The sequence below is a fragment of the Toxotes jaculatrix genome, chromosome 16 (genome assembly GCF_017976425.1).
Source record: "Toxotes jaculatrix isolate fToxJac2 chromosome 16, fToxJac2.pri, whole genome shotgun sequence".
Taxonomy (NCBI): domain Eukaryota; kingdom Metazoa; phylum Chordata; class Actinopteri; family Toxotidae; genus Toxotes; species Toxotes jaculatrix.
Window position 1 is genome coordinate 4,506,181 of NC_054409.1, and position 16,884 is coordinate 4,523,064.

The window sequence follows — 16,884 nt, forward strand, 5'->3', positions numbered from 1 at the left end:
AGGCACAGGGACTTAGCAGCATTTATACCCTCATAAATAGGCATGGCTTTGAGCAGATATGAAGAGCACTAAAGAAGGGGGTCGGGAGGGGTGGGCGTGTGAAGGCAGACTTTATTTCCCAGGGGTATCCCTCCTCCCGTCCCCAGCCCTAACATTTGTATGAGGAAAAATACATCACAGCTGGCAGTGCAGGTTGTCTCCGAGTGTCTGTACATCCCCTCCGGTCTCACAGTCCTCTCTCCGAGGACAAGACAGTGCAGACACCTGGCTCTGACTCTGACAGAGTTTCCATGTTTTCCTTCACCTCCTCTGCTGCTTCGCTTTTAACATCATTTCAAAAACGTCACTTCACTCAGTGTCAATCTTGTAACGTGAATGGGGCACATACGTTGTTTCAGTCACGCTGCTACGTGGCTGCGCCTCTCACTGCGTTACGACTGTTGGTTTGTTTCATTTTCCATCAGAGAAAAAAGGCACAATGGGGACAGTTTGAGGTTCAGTATCTTGCCCAGGGACACTTCAAGACGTGGACCACAGGAGCAGGGGATCGAACCACCGACCTTCTTCTTTTTTGTTGATATAAATACATGGTCCTATTGGACAAACCTTTAAATACAGGCTATACATTCAAAGAGATAATAGGAAGAAATAATTTATGTGTTTGCTTTAAATTGGCAGTTTTGAAGAAGTGGCTTATATCATATTTCATACACTGGGACACTGTGCTCACTGTGAACTTGTGTAGTTTAAGTCTAGTTTATGATTTGCTTCATGTTGCATGTCATCAAGTCGCTCTTTGCATCTTTCTCCTGTCATTCTGTCATATTGTATAGAGTGTGTGTGTGTGTGTGTAAATGTATATTTTTATAATGTGCTGTTCAGCACAGGCCAAAGTAAACATTCCACTGAAGTCCCCCATCCCAGCCAAAAACACATTCACACCTCACACACATGTACAGTATGTACACACACACACACATGCACACTCACAATGACCAAAAAGTCATAACAACTCAGCAGTGTTCAGTGTTAAGTGAACAGCAGTGATTTCCATGATGAAAAACTGGGAGCAGTAGACCAGAAGTCGCCCTCGCTTTCAGGAGCATGTTCCCGTCGCCCTGCTACAAGCGTCTGCTCTCAGGCTCATGAGCCTCATAAAGCACTGCTGCTCTTTAAACACGCACACTCTTGTTAAAAGATAATACTCAATCTCTTTTTACTGCTCTGCTCTTGTTTTTGTCTCTGGGAGCAAAAGAGCTGTCAGATCTGTCACTTTACCATCCATCAAAATAATCCTAAGGTATAAAGTAGAATTCATGTTTCTAAGTAATCTACCAAGAATGTGCACATGCACATGTAGTGGTGGAAAAAGACAATTTTTGTTAGGGTGCTTTGTGTCTATATAAAGCCAGCACATTTGAAAGGTCTTCAGATCAAAAAATGGATAAAACAAGGAACTTAACACAAGAAACACGGCTAAAGATAAAGATTCTCAGCCAGGAAGGGTACAGCTGCCGCCAGATAGCCAGAAAGTGCAGATGCAGTCCTTCAGCAGTTGGATACACACTGCAGAAATATAAACAAACAAACAGCTTGGAAGACACACCAAGATTTGGGCGTCCAAGAGTGTCTTCAGCGAGAAATGACAGCATCTTGATCCGGATGTGCAGGAAAAACCGCCGAATGACATCACGTGAGCTTCAGCAACAGTGGTCAAACCAAACTGGTGTCCAGTGTTCCACCTGCACTGTGTGTGGCCGACTCCCCGGACATGAGCCCCATTGAAAATCTTTGGTGGATTATCAAAAGGTCTGTTTCAATGCGGAAACCAAAGAATTTGGAAGAATTAAGAACAGTAATTCAAGAAGAATGGGAGAAGATTACCCCTCAACAGTGTGAAAGGCTTGTGGAGGAACATGCCAACCAAGATTAAAGTGCTACTGTGTGCGCTAATGGCAGGAGTAAATAATTATATAAATATTCATTTTGTTATGTGATGGTTTATTTATTTTTTGTTCAGTTTTGAACACATTCTTTGCTATTTGTTATCTTTGATACCGACAATGCTGAGAAGAGACATGTTGACACCATCAAGAATTAATTTTTTTCTTGATAACAATAAACAAAAGAAATCATTTGTTTTGTTTGTGTCTGTCTGATGCAGCCACACATTATGAAATACAAAAAAGATTTTTCTGCAAATATTTCATGATAATATTTGAGATTGTGTAAAATTTTTAAAGGTGTCCGAAAACTTTTTTCCCACCACTGTATTTGGCTGACGCGTGCAGTGCTTTGCCAGTTGACGTCATCCTGTGTCGCACCAAAGGTGATGCCAGGTTCAGCTGTTTTTTTGGCCAGGTGACCCTGTGTTTGTTCTTCCTCTGCGTCATGAGCCCTGATTTGCCAGTTCAGAGCTTTTTACCGAAATAAATAAAGGACCTGTCCATGCAGGTACAATGGTTAAGATTTAATTCTATACACACACACACACACATGCACAGGTGATGCCCAACTCTTACATTCAGATACTCAGGATAAATGACAGGCCTCACTGTTGGCACCTTATATTGAATGTTATTGAATGAAGGTACAGTGAGTACAATCACTTGGATAAGTTCTATTAATGATAGAAAACTATGGAGAAAAAAATCGGAAAATATTGAAAATGGTCCCCAGTGAAAGGTCAGTGGATTTTCAGGACCCTGAAAAACACATTTCATCATAAAAACTGATTTATTCTGAGTGTCATTCTGTCAGGCTTCTTGTGGTTTTGACTATTATTTGATGTTAAGTAGACCTTTTACATTAGTATGTGTGATTAATCATTACATTGTATATATATAGATATAATGAACCTGCCTTTGTTAACTTGTAATAAACTTAATGAGCAAACAAAGATTCCCAGAACACACAAACCACTGATTTTGCACTGAGTCATCTGAGGAAAGTCTGTGAGTGACTGAGTGAATGAAACAATGAATCAGGTACAGTGCGTTTGACCTTCCCGGATCACATGACCTCTATAAATGCTTAGAGACTATAATGCCATCATTGGATACTGAGGTCAGTGTTCCAAAGGGTCTAACACTGCAGTGAACCTGGAGAAATAAACGGAAGGAAAGAGGGATCACACTCTTTAGCACTGTTTATGGCTCACATGTGTTTTAGCCTGACGTATCAGTTACACAAAGGTAACTCCTGCTGTGTTTATATTAGGTCATTGACCTGCAGGTGGAGATGGCAACACACACACACAACCACACACATCTACCACTGCCACAAAAAGTGGGTAAAAATAGTGTTGCCTCACCATTTCCAAGCTCCGAGATGAGACATGATGTGGAGGCCCCATAATAAAATGAGGAGTGGGCGGGAGCGAGCCTGAAAGGTCTCAGCTGACACACATACATACACACACACACACACACACACGGCTGCAGACAATCACTGGTGATGTCTGTGCTTCACACTGTCAAACGAGATGTATCGCTGAAAGACAGAGCTCCACAACCTTAGATTTCGATGGCACAAAACGGCAGGAAGTGGTAACTGATGGTGACAGAGAGACAGGCTATGGAGGCTTTATACCGTCATTTCTGGACTGTTGGGCACACCTGAATACAAGCCGCACCCACTAAATTTAAAAAGAAAAAAAAGGTGTACATATATAAAAAAATACCAGAAAAGTCAGAAAAGTCATTGATGCTATCTTCCTCTTCCTCCTGCGCACTAAAACCACTGAAAACCACTGATGTCTCTCTTTCATTGTTTTCATTGTTCTCTCTCGTTAGCCCGTAAAAATCTATAAATTAGCCGCATCATTGTTTGAGCCGCAGGGTCCAAAGCGTGTGAAAAAAGTAGCGGCTTACAGTCCGGAAATTATCGTTATCTGCCTGTCGCTGTGGTTAAGAAGGAGTTAAAATATACCAGAGGTGGATTACACTAACCAGTGGGTAATGTAGATTATACATTATGAGTGTATGGAGTGTGTCTGTATGACTCCTGGGAGAGTTTTTGAAGTGTATGGCCTAACAGTGACATAATTAACATCCTCATTCAGAACATATAGTGGATAATGATGAGTTCATATTTTGAAATACTGTGTTAATGAAACATTATGTAATGCTTAGTCTATAGATATCTGTGAACTGATGTGTGTGAGATGTATAAATGTAGTACAAAAAAGTGAAGTGACCATTTCTAAAAATTTTGCCGACCACTGATATTGTCTGAATATTAAATATTTCCTGTCGTGAACAGATGCACATAGTAGCTTTGCCTTTCACCCCTAAATTGTCTGCTTTGCCCCAGTAGCAGGTGTTGATTGGCTGGTGATGCCGTCCTCTAATAGCAGAGGAAGTGGCAGGTTAAATCACCATGTCAGTTAGTCACAGACTCTCAGAGTGTTCTGTGTGAGGAGCTCGGAGCTCAGAGCTCTGGGCTCGGAGGCCAGAGGCAGACATAATGTATGCCACAGTGAAACCAGCCCAACAAGATTACAGACATCTGTTTGTGCTCATGATTTAAAAAAAAAAAAAAGGTGGGGGTGGGGTGGGGGGGTTTATGCAAATGATGCACAGCAGTGTAATTAGGCGAATTAACGAATATCAATGAAGTAATAACTGTTTCATTGGTGGGAGAGACTCTCTGACAAGCACACACAGCTTCTTCCTGTTTCTCCAGAGAGAATCAGTGTTAGAAAACAGGAGAAGGTGAAGAGAAAAGATGATGTTCAGAGAAGTACAGAGGGGCAGAGGAAGGAACAGAGAGTGACAGAGAAACAGAAATACAGAGTGAAGGAGTGTGTGTTTGTACTGGTGTGTTTGCCTTGTGTGTGTGAATGACTGAGGTCTCCTCTGAGAGCAGGAAGCTAATAATGTGGACAGCTTGGAGCGGGCAGGTTTTGGATGAGCCCTTGGGGTCCTGTGTCGGTCTCAGTCTGCTAAATGCCAGCCAGATTCCCGGGGGAGGCCAGCAGCACTGATAAAACGGTTAAACAGGAGAAAATAAACAGGGGGTGTGGGGGGGGGGTACAGCCAACCAAGATTGGCAAACATGTATCTGTCCAAACCTGTCTCACAGAAGCAACTAAAACTGCAACAGCAAGGTTTTGCAGGAAATGTAATCGATGGCTGGATTATGTTCAGAGGCAACTTAGTGCTGCTCAGACACCACTGACCATCACGTCCAGTAACAAGAGACTGGAACATTCAGTTTGTTCACATTAACAATGAATCCTCCATGTACATAAATGTTGGACATGGAGTTCCACAAGGTTCTGTGCTTGGACTAATTTATTTCACCCTATCTATGCTCCCTTAGGCAACATTAGGAGGAAACGTTCCATAAACCTTCATTGTTATGCAGATGATACTTAGTTGTATACTTGTGAAGCCAGAAGAAACCAGGCAGTTAGCCAAACTTCAGACATGTCTTAAGGACATAAAGACTTGGATGACCAATAATTTTCTATTAAACTAAGATAAAACTTAAGTTATTGTACATGGCCCCAAACACCTGGGAAACACATTATCTAATAGTATAATTACTCTAGATGTCCTCATCGTGGCCCCCCGTACCACCGTACAGAACCTTGGAGCTGTCTTTGATCAGGACTTGTCCTGACTGCCTTTTGTTCACCTGCTTAACACTACAAAAATCAGACATGCATTTGTTACTTCTAGGTTGGATTATTTTAATTCCTTATTATCAGGACTGCCCCAACAAATCTCTAAAGTCTCTCCAGCTGATCCATATGTTCTGTGCTATATAAGTAAAATTTCCTGAGACTCACATCCTTCCCTCACATCAAGTCCCCTTCGGACTTGCATTGCCTCGACAGCCACCAGGTGCAAATTGCTCTGGGGGCTTGGACCCCATTAATACCTGCCTGCATATCTACTTTATTAATATATCTTCTCAATAGATAGTGAAAGATGTATGCTTAAGTACATTGAAATACTGTGATTGGGTTTTTTGAACTATTGTTGGGTAAGACTGTACAACAGAGTCTTCCTCTTTGTTTCCATTTTGCCATGAATGAAACTAACCACAATCAGCGGTGGGTAGGAAGTCACCAGTATCCTATTCAGACAAGATACAGATCTACTCAGTGTGCATTTGACCCATGCCGCACATATATACTAAATCCCATCCAATAACTGCCATGTAAACTACCCCTGATCAGTCTGACTGATTCATTCAGATACACCCCATTGTCACTCTGTCAGCCTGAATGAATTATAGGTGGTTAATGTATAAGGTTTGGATGGATTAGGATGGAATGTACGACATTTCCATTGTATAAGACATGTCTGTAATATGAAGGAGATATGGTTGATAAATTTACTAAGAAATCTAAGAAGGTGGAACAAAATGTGCATCTCTGTGTATTATAAACAGCTGTGCAGGGGTTGGGGTGGATTAAGTGTACAAATTGTCTGACTTTAACACCAACAGTTTTGCTTTGAAAATTATTGTGTGTTTTACTTTACGTGTTCTGGAGCTTTGGAGCATGTTACACCACAGTGGTCGCCCCCATATGAAGCTCCAGAACAAACACGATGGCGGACCTTGAGGGGGAGTTTTTGTTTTTCTTTTTTTTTTACTGCTGTTTCCAAAACCAAGACTTAACTGTCATGTTCAGCTGGGCTGTACAGTCCCTACAGCCAACTGGATTAGACAGCCACCATATTCCTAGATCTCAGCAATCACAGTGTTAAACCAACGATGGTCAAAAGCTGTAATAAACTAACGTTTCTTTGCACATCGGTGGAAATGTGCCTGAAACTTAGCAGCAGTGTATGAGTAGAAGGTTACAAGCTGTAAATACAAAAACAGACTATGTGCTGTTGTTGGGAAGTGAGCATAAGACAATAAACCAATCAGTAGCCCAGCCAAGCCTTGGCTAAAGACATGTGGGACATATAAAAACAGTGTCCACATCATGACGTCTGTCTGTCTGTCTCATATGGACTATTGTTGTGAGCGACAGGGAGGATCTGGTTTTTATTTTCTCCCTGCCTTGTCTCTGGTAATAAAAATAATTAATTCAACAAACTCCTCTGACATGCCGTCCCACCCTAGGATGCTCTGTAAATCCAACTATTATGGCTCATATACACAAAATAGCCTGTGGTTCCCTTCCCCCGGTCGCTCGGGGGGTGTGGCTCTGCTGCTGCAGTGGCTCACTCTTTGATCCCCCAGGCCCATTATGAATCTACTGTGTAAAATGCATTCAGGTCAGAGACGTGTTTAGAGCAGCAGTAGCAGCTCTCCATACATCCAGACATGGCTGAAATGCTGAGGTGAGGTGGTTTGTCTGCTACAAAGTCAGAAACCCACAGAGCAGACACCATTTATAGGCTACTGACTTTCACTCAGGCTGAAACAGGACGCAGGCCAGGGGGACTACTCAGAGTCCCAAAAACAACTTGTGTCTGTGGTTTTCATTTTGCTTTCCTGTGTGTCACGTCACAAACACGTTACTAGTGAACTAAGAAGTGTCTTTCAGTCCAAAATAAAAGCATCCTGTTCCTCTTTTCTGACCTTTTCTATACCATTTGCAGTAACAATAAGTCTTTTTATATTTTCTGCAACTTCAGATGAAGAATTATGAATTCCCAAATGTCACTGACTTTAGACAAAGATGTGGAAATAATTACAATACATGTATGAACAACAGAATCCAGCTGCCACAGTGTAAAAGAATCAAAGAGGAAGGGAAAGATACATAATAACACACAGGTTAACATTGTTAACAATGGTTAGGGTATGGTTATGGCTAGCAAACGGGTTTTCAACACGAAAGCTGGATGCACTCAGAATCATCCACCGCCCTGGTCTCAACACCCTGCTTCCCTCCTTTCATGGCCACACTGAGCGTCGGCTCTGGACATAACTCATGTAGAATCATCCAACATGAATCAAATTCCTGGTGATATTTGTCTGTATTATTAACCCTGTTATCCACCATAAAATTACACTCATGTACTACAATTTTGCAACATCAAATACATTTTGGAGGAACCATAATGCCTCCAAGATCCATTATTGACTTCCTGACCAAAAAAAAATCTACTTTTTCTATGGATATGGTGAAGTCACAAAGTTTCAATTTTACTTTTTTCTCTTTTCTCAGTGTTAATCTCTGATGGAGGAAGTGGTAATAGTCTGACATTAAAGTTTAAATTCCCTGTACCTGTTGCAAGCAGTGAAACAGACTGAGAACATCTCAGTGTGTAAAGTATTTTGGAAACACTAGGGAGACAGACATACACTTATGCCATCAGAATAACCTGAAGGATGTTTCATCACATTAGAAAATTCCACATATACTGGTTCTAAACATGGCATGTAAAGGACATTCATCCATTTCGGACAGAAGCAATAAATAAAAATTCAAGGCAATCACAAGCTCAATTCTGCAAAAACATAAACATGCACGCACTGGCAATATATTATAAAAAAATCTCTTTTTCTACAACATTTCATCAGGGCAACTATGGTATGAATAAAGTTAAGCAACTACAACTTGGTTAAGGTTAGGGAAACATGATGGTTAAAGTTAATTGCAGGTGTGTAACGTCAGATATTGATAGAAAGATAGAGACAGAGATACTTTATTTATTATATACTTCAAGTCCATCCACCATCCCAACCTCCAAAACCTCCACTTAAACATGAGTTTTAATGCAGGACTTGGACATGATGCTCACTTTAAAAATGGTGTATAATTCTCTATAGTCATTACATAATTACCTTGTAAACCCTACAAAGCCCAAGCATAGTGACCACAAGCTAACTCTACTCTAAATCTCAGAAAATTATTTTGAAGAGACTAAAACTGAGGTTACACCTGATCATTCACACCCTTTGCTGTGTCGTAACTATTCACAATAAAGCTGTTTCTTTTTGTCTTGTCAAACAACTGAACAAGTACAAAACAGTCACTGAACGTGGCCCATTAGTAACTTCAAGACATTTCCGTGCTGTGGTTTCAGGTATTTTTACCTGTAAAATGATCAGTCAGAGAGAAAGTTAGAAACTCATTTCTGTCTATGTCAGCTGCCGTGCGATCTCAGTAGCTAAAGTTTGTCCAAACTCTTGCTGGATTTGGTGCTAGGTGCTTTTTGTTTTGTTTTTTTGAGAAAAAAAAAAAGTTGCTAAACGGGTCTGAGAAGTAAATAATAAAGGCGCTAAAGTTTCAGACTCTTCCTGTAAACACCCACCCAATGACATCTGAACTGAAACAGCCAATGGGGAAACTCCAACACTCAGCCGACTGACCAATGGGTTTACAGGACAGGCCCCGCTTTTCCATTCCATCCAAAAAAACAAACAAAAAAAATTATAGTAGTAACACATCAGTATTTTTGCATAACAGTTTTGCTTTGGTGGATCTGGGATTCGTTCAAACAGCTCTGCTGTGCTTTGAATCTGTGATTCATAGCGCACAGCACGAATGTTGCAGATGCACTCATCATCGTGGTCTCAGAGTGGCAAGCATTCATCAGGCACCATCCTCGGCCACTCACGTGATTTGTGGTTCTCTTAACTTTTACAGTCTGTCCCAGTGTGGTAGAGGAATGCCAAGGTCAGTGGGAAGAAACACAGATCACTGAAATGACTCCAACACCTACCCATGTGTAATAAAACAACAGGAAACTGACTCTGTATGTAGAGAGAGGGCAGTAATGAAATGTGCTCTGTGCAATGTCTGGACTGAAATATTTCAAAATAAAATCTAAAAAAACTATTCAGTGGATTTGTACAGAAACTCATGGTGCTCAAAGGATGAATCCTAATCCCTTCTGTAATCCCCTGACTTCTCCTCTTGCACTATGGTGCTAGGTTGACATTTGTGGTTTTGAGTGACATTTCTCAACAACTGTTTGTTGGATTATCGTGAACTTCAGTACAAACATTCATGTTCCCCTCAGGATGAACTGTAATAACTCTGATGATCCTCTGACTTTTCGTCTGGTGTCAGTATCGGGTCAAATTTTCAATTTATCCAGACTTTTGGACACAACTGTACACGTCAATATTCAATTATCGTCATAGTGCCACCTAATGGCAACAAGAAAAGACGTCTTGTACTTTGATGTTTTTATCAAATGGCATTGCCCTGGTGTCATCGTTTAATTTGATGTCTCTGCAAGAAACAGGAAGTTACTGCTCATAAAACTCGTGAAGTATCAAAAATTGATTTGTGATATGGGTCTCAGGATTGAGTGGGGCAAAATGGCTCCCTACAGAATTTCAGTGAAGTAGCCCTTGCGGTAAATTTCACCGATTTGTACAAAATTCAATTCCTTTGTACATTTACAGGGGTCACACTTTTACAAACTCCTCCTAGGAGCTTAATCTGACCTACATCAGAGTTGGTCAGCATATATAAAAAAAACCTTAACCAGGAAAAAGTGCTTTATATGACCTACTCTGATGTAGGTCAGATTAAGCTCCTAGGAGGAGTTTGTAAAAGTGTGACCCCTGTAAATCTACAAAGGAATTGAATTTTGTACAAATTGGTGAAATTTACCACAACTTTTGAAATGAGAGAGGGCCCAAGAAGCAAAAGTGGTTCACTCAATATATGTGGATCCAAATTAAGCTCAGAAAGCTGAAGGCTTTAAAGTGTGTTTAAGTGTCATGATTGAAACGTGGAAAAAAAGCATGTCTCTTATGAGGAAAGAATTATTGGGAGGATCATTAATTGCTCTCCCAGTATGGGACATGTCCCACTGAGCTGTATGGAAACACTCTGCAGTCTGCAGGTATTTTCATGGTGAACAGCTTTTTTTTTTTTTCTGAACTATTGCAGCTTTAAGAATTGCTCTGAATATTTTAGTGACCTGGTTTTGTCTCTTGTTCCCTCTTTGGAACCATCAGTATTATATTATTGCTTTGCCTTGTCTTTTTTTTTTTTTTTTTTTTTGCTCATTGCACCTCTTATTCATCATTAAGGAAGTATGTGGCATATGTCATTGTAAAACTAAGCAGGTTTATTTTATTAGAAAGACCTGGTGTGTTGAGCATTAATCAAAGCAGAGACCCCGGCAGGTGAGGATTCAGGAGTAAATCATGGACCTAGACACAGCAGGCTGTCCAGGACTCTAAACATGCTCCGTCCCCCTAGGAGCAGGGAGAAAGGGGGGCAAAGGAGGGTGGTGACCAAAGTCATCCCAAAGAAACAACACTAGAAACAGCAGGAGCTCCTTAAAGTCCTGTTCTGTTTGGATACCACAGCTGATCCAGAGCCAAGCTCATTGCCAGTAAAACATGCCTACATGAAAACTCCTCAGATTAGGTTTCATCGCCTCTCCACACTCTCACCCCAGCGGCTACACTCTCTGCTCCTCCCACAGTCTCCACCATCATCTAACTGCTACTGATGATTTATGCTACTGGTCCTCTGACCTCACCTTGACTTCAAACAGAGACAAACACACACAGCAGTGTGTGGACATAGAGCAGCGGTCTGTAGACATGGAGCAGCGGTCTGTGGACATAGAGCAGCGGTCTGTGGACATGGAGCAGCAGTGTGTGGACATAGTGCAGCGGTCTGTGGACATAGTGCAGCAGTCTGTGGACATAGAGCAGTGGTCTGTGGACATAGTGCAGCAGTGTGTAGACATAGAGCAACAGTGTGTGGACATAGCGCAGCAGTGTGTGGACATAGGGTGTTGTGGATGGCACTATTATGATGATTCAGTATTGGCCTGCATATGTCTTCAGCCTGAGACTCTTTTCAAACATGAAATGTGGGACAGAGCTGACCATGAAGAGTCCAGTTACAAACCACTTCCTGTTTTGTGGTGAAAAATGGACATTCAACATCTCAACTTCAACACTTTTTCCTGGTTAAGGTTTTTTATATATGCTGACCAACTCTGATGTAGGTCAGATTAAGCTCCTAGGAGGAGTTTGTAAAAGTGTGACCCCTGTAAATCTATGAAGCAATTGAATTTTGTACAAATAGGTGAAATTTACCGCAACTTTTGAAATGAGAGATTTTTGCTCATTGTGCCTCTTATTCATCATATTTTTTTTTTTTTATATGCAAAGCACTGTGATCCATGATCTATTCAGTCCTATTTAAATTTTTGACACTCATTATATATATATTCAGTGCAGTCACTCCAGCAGGTCCAGAGTCACATGCTTACATCATTCACATAGAATTCACTCCTGACTTTATTTTATGACCTGCTGACTCGGCACAAGCCTGATTACAGGCTGAGATCCTCTAGTTGGTCTTTGTTGGTGGTTCCCAGGTTGGGAACAAAAAAACCAGATGAGGCCTTCAAAAGCAGGGACCCTCAACTCTGGAACAACGTGCCTCAGATGACGAGGCAAAGTAGCTCTTTGAACACATTATCTAAACTCGACTTTTCAAATCTAATTTTTAATTTGATTGTCAAACTGTATTTTATTATATCTTTTTTGAAATCTATATTTATTTCACTTTTGTTTTTGGATTTCTTAGTTTTAACTGTATCCAAAAAAAGAAAAAAGAAAAGAAAAAGCATTAATTTTCTCTCTCAGGTTAAAGGATTTAATCTTGTTAAGGCCTTTTATTCAAATCTTTAATCATTCAAATGTAACAATTTAATATTTTCAGATAGTAACAAAAAAAATCAACAACTGAGGCTCCTCACCATGAAAAGGTTTAGGAATCTCTGTCAAACTGTGCAGAGCGTGCTCTGTGAAATTCACAGTTTTCACTGAGAGCCAGGACGTCTCTGCAGTTTGCTATTGGAGACACATGTTGCCCATTGTTGGCGACCAGGCGTCCAGCATGCAGCAGTGACACTGAAGCCATGGCAGCAAAGTGTTTCAAACTCCAGGAGTTTGAGACTTTTTTTTTTTTTTTTAAGAAAAGCAGACAGGCTAACAGAGAAACCCAGCAGAGAGATGATCTGACAGTCAGACGGCATGCTGTCAGCACGCTGCCCAGGCTGTCTGGAAAAAAAAAAAAACCTCAATGCAAAAGGCAAGACCACCAAGCCACAGGGTAAACCCCCACCCCTCCCCAAAGGGAAAAAAACAAAAAAAAAAACAAAACACTGCACATATCAACACAGTACTGTCAACCCATAACCACACCACAGGCATCAAGCTGCTGTCTGAGAAGATTTATAGTTGCTGTGAGCGTCACACTGCTGCTGCCATTTTTTTTTTTTTAACTCACTCTGCTTCATTCATTGTTCCTGTAAGAGCCCGTTTCATTACATTTGCATCCATATTCCTGCAAACCATGGCTTTCTAAAGACCCTGATGATGCACACATCTCCTCCTGCTGTTTACTTCCAGAACGATTCACATGATAAATCATGTATAATCATCTTTTAGTTGGTTGCTTGTTCTTATTCTTTATACTCTTTGGAATTTTGACGTTGTGATGTACAGTTTATCAGTTTTAAAGCACATGAAAGGCTACGGAGGCCCACACAGTCATATAGTAAAACGACACCTGCAAACAGACGTCGTCATTCAAAGTTCAAAATACTCACTACTGATCAAAACAACCTCATTCTGATGACTTGTACAGTTTATTAGTTACATATTATTGTTTATTAAACCCTAATGCATATTTGTTTTAAAGCCAATGAACTGAAAATAAAAGTAAAGTCATCCATAAATCAGTGATTCTGTAGTTAACATAAATTTCTCAAATAAAATGATCTCCCTCTCAGTTTCTCCTCAATCAAAAGATTTATATAATTCATAGTAAGGCCCTACAGGGAATTATATGTTGCATTAACTGATAGGCCATGAATATTAAGCCTTTGATTAACTCCAAAAATAAATAAGGCAGCAAATTATAAAGAGTGACTATTAAATGACTAACAATGTTAGAAAATTTTATATAATCATTTGTCAAAATTCATGCCTAGAATTAAAAAGTAAAGAATTAAATGTAATAATAATAATCTTTTGACTTCCGTATATTATTTCCATTGTTTGTTCACGACAATAACACAAAAATAAGGGTCAAAAATAATAAATGATGGAAATTGTCATAAATTTGTAGATTTACATTTAGAATAACGAGTAGTTTAGGGGGTAAAACAAATAATATCTATAGATAGGTAACTGTGGCCGTTAGGCCTTTAGTGGAAGCAACAAAATACAAATAAATAACGCCAGTGTGGTCGATTCATTTAGTGTAGTTTTAATCCTAAAATCCTCATTTCATTAGTTTAACGCTGACTGTTTCCACACAGCGGGTTTGTCCCGTGTTTGGTTGCTGTCCTTCTAAATAAAATAAAAATAAAGAACTGAAATGTGAACCTAAACGTTTTTTTTTCCTTTTTTTTTTTTAAGAATAAATCTGAACTAAGATCTTTTTTTTTTTTTTTTTAATGTATTTTAAAATATGAGAAAAAGCGTGGGCATTTTATGTCCGCAGCTCTGAACCTTCCCCCGGCAGCAGCAGCACTGCGCACATTCCGCACGAAGGCCCCCCCCCCCCCGCTGACCCCGCAGCTCTCACGCGGCGTAAAGAAGAGGGACGTGGCTCTTACTGTTGGTAGTCGCTCTTGCAGTAGAGTTTGGTGTCTCTGAAGTAGCAGGTGGCGGTGAGCGGCTGCTGGCACGCGGCGCACTGCAAGCACCGCTCGTGCCAGGACGTGTCGTTGACACGCATCAGGAAGCGGTCTGAGATGATCCGCGCGCAGCCCTCACACACGGCCTGCCGAGAGTCCCCGCCTGTCGGAGAGGATGCAAAAAAAATAATAGTAAGGACATTTTATAAGGAGACAGAAGACTGAAGGAGGACAGGAGGACATGGACGAAGAGGGTCAGTAGCAGGACTGTGATCCAGCAGCTATACAGAGTGTCAGCACTGCACATTCTGGACTTCGATCTGGCACCAAAGACCTTGTAACTGACCAGAGACCTGAACGTTTACCGGATTTAATCATTGGGTTTTATATTTTTATTTCTACAGCACGAGGTCAGACAGTGTGTGTGTGGTGTTTTATGGCTGTGGTTAGCATATTAAAGGCTCAGTTCACCTAAAAATTATTTAAAAAAAAAAAAAAAACCCTCATTTGTCAAAGTGGTATTTAACCATGCAGGAGGCTGAACCAGTCTGAGGTCTGTGTGCCATTAGACTGACCTGGGACACGGCTGGGAAGATCAGCTGCTGAAAAAAAATAATAATAATAATAATATATTTTTTTTTTATATAAAGCTGTAAATGAAAATAGCCACACGAATTCCCATTGACCCTCACTGTTTTGAGGTTGGCTGGAGATACCGAAAAAAAATATCAAGTGCCAACCAAGGGTTTCACTTCCTGTTCTCTTGATTAATTGGACTATATTTCATGTTACTGTGTCACATTAATAACGGAATAAATATTGGATTTGATTTCTCTGAATGTAACATTCAGTAATACTCAGCTCGTGTTTTTTTTTTGTTTTTTTTTTCTTCTTTTTTTCTATTCTGTCACAAATTTGCCCCCATGTAGCCTTTTTTAAAATCCTGCCCATACATTCATACAAAAACAAAAACAAACAAACAGCAGAACACTGTAAAAAAAAATGTAAAAACAAAAAGATAGAATGGAGCTGGAATTATTCTGGCCTCTTTTAATACATAAGCACAACAACAACAAAAATACGGACTCATCTAAAACACAACAGGAAAAACAGAAGGGAAAAAAAAAATAAAAGCAGAAAAGTAGTGAGGAATGAAACTCAGGATTAAAGCTAAATACAGGCCACTGTTTTAATGATAATAGAAAATCTCTGATAATCTGATTATAGAACATCTTCCATTTTTTCTGGCTGGTGAGCAGCGATCAACTACCTGTACAGAAATGTCTGTGCTCAAAGGAAGCTGCTTTTACTTTCAACTGTCAGGCCTAAGATTCTGAAAAATCCATAAAGAAGAAGAGTCAGTCAGTCAGTAAATAAATAAATAAATAAATAAATAAATAAAGTTGACTTACATTACTGTAATGATATAAAATGAAATCGTAATAAACAAAAAAAAAGAGTTTGAGCAAAGAATTAGGATTAATATCATTAAAGAAAAAAAAAAGAACAAATAAAAAGAACAGAATGAGGGTGAGAAATTCAGATGTCAGGTTCACGTTCTCACACACCTGACAAACTGTTCCCACTGATCACAGACCGGGTTCCTACAGAACAGAGAAGAGGATGAACTCACCGATCATAACATCCAGAGAGCTGGCATCAGTCCACAGTCGATCTTCTATTTTAATGTCATTCAGCATCTTTAAACAGGCACCGGACTGAGGATCTCCGGCCTGCACACACTTCTCAACACGGCCCAGGCTTGTTGTAATTTCCATAAGAGATCCCGGTCCCTGCGTGGTCTCCCTCTCTCACCTCTGAAATCTCTAATAATAATAATAATAATAATAATAATAATAATAATAATAATAAAGTGGAGCAAGTGACTTTGTCAAAATCCGCAAATCTGAAACCTGCACAAGTTTTCACTCTTCACAAAAAGCCATCATCTGATGGAAATCCAGAGGTGGGAAGTAAAAAACGGTCCAGCAAGCAGTCCTGGACTTGATGTGGCATCCTGAGTCCCAGTCTCCTTCTCCCTCTTTCCCTCTCTCAAAGAGGGCGGAGACAGAACCCCCCCCCCCCCCCCCCCCAACCACCACCACACACACACACGCTCTCCTCCGCCCGCAGACCCCTTTCTCCAATCGCTCTGCAGCGGGCGTGGGGGGAGGGGGGGGGGGGTGTTGGTCTGGATGGATCCGCCTCCACAGAGAGCAGCGCAGCACATCATACACAAGCGGGAAACAACCGCTTTCATGACAAAGTCACTTCTGTGTTGCAAGTTTTATTCCTTTTATACCATTTTTGGCGTCACCTCTTAAAATTG

The 16,884-nt window shown here is 40.5% G+C and overlaps 1 protein-coding gene across 2 annotated transcripts in view; it reads right to left on the reverse strand.

Annotated features, from left to right (window-relative positions):
* LOC121195580 (LIM homeobox transcription factor 1-beta-like) overlaps positions 1 to 16,333 on the reverse strand; it is a 39,126-nt gene extending 22,793 nt beyond the window's left edge. Inside the window, exons 1-2 of one of the 2 annotated variants that reach the window (XM_041059140.1) lie at positions 16,189 to 16,333; positions 14,535 to 14,718 (exon numbers count right to left, since the gene is read on the reverse strand). In XM_041059140.1, coding sequence (XP_040915074.1) covers positions 14,535 to 14,718; positions 16,189 to 16,333 — 329 coding nt within the window. Of the gene's footprint in view, positions 1 to 14,534; positions 14,719 to 16,168 lie in introns of both variants that reach the window. The other variant, XM_041059139.1, reaches the window with a different exon arrangement.
* Between the last annotated feature and the right edge of the window lie 551 nt (positions 16,334 to 16,884).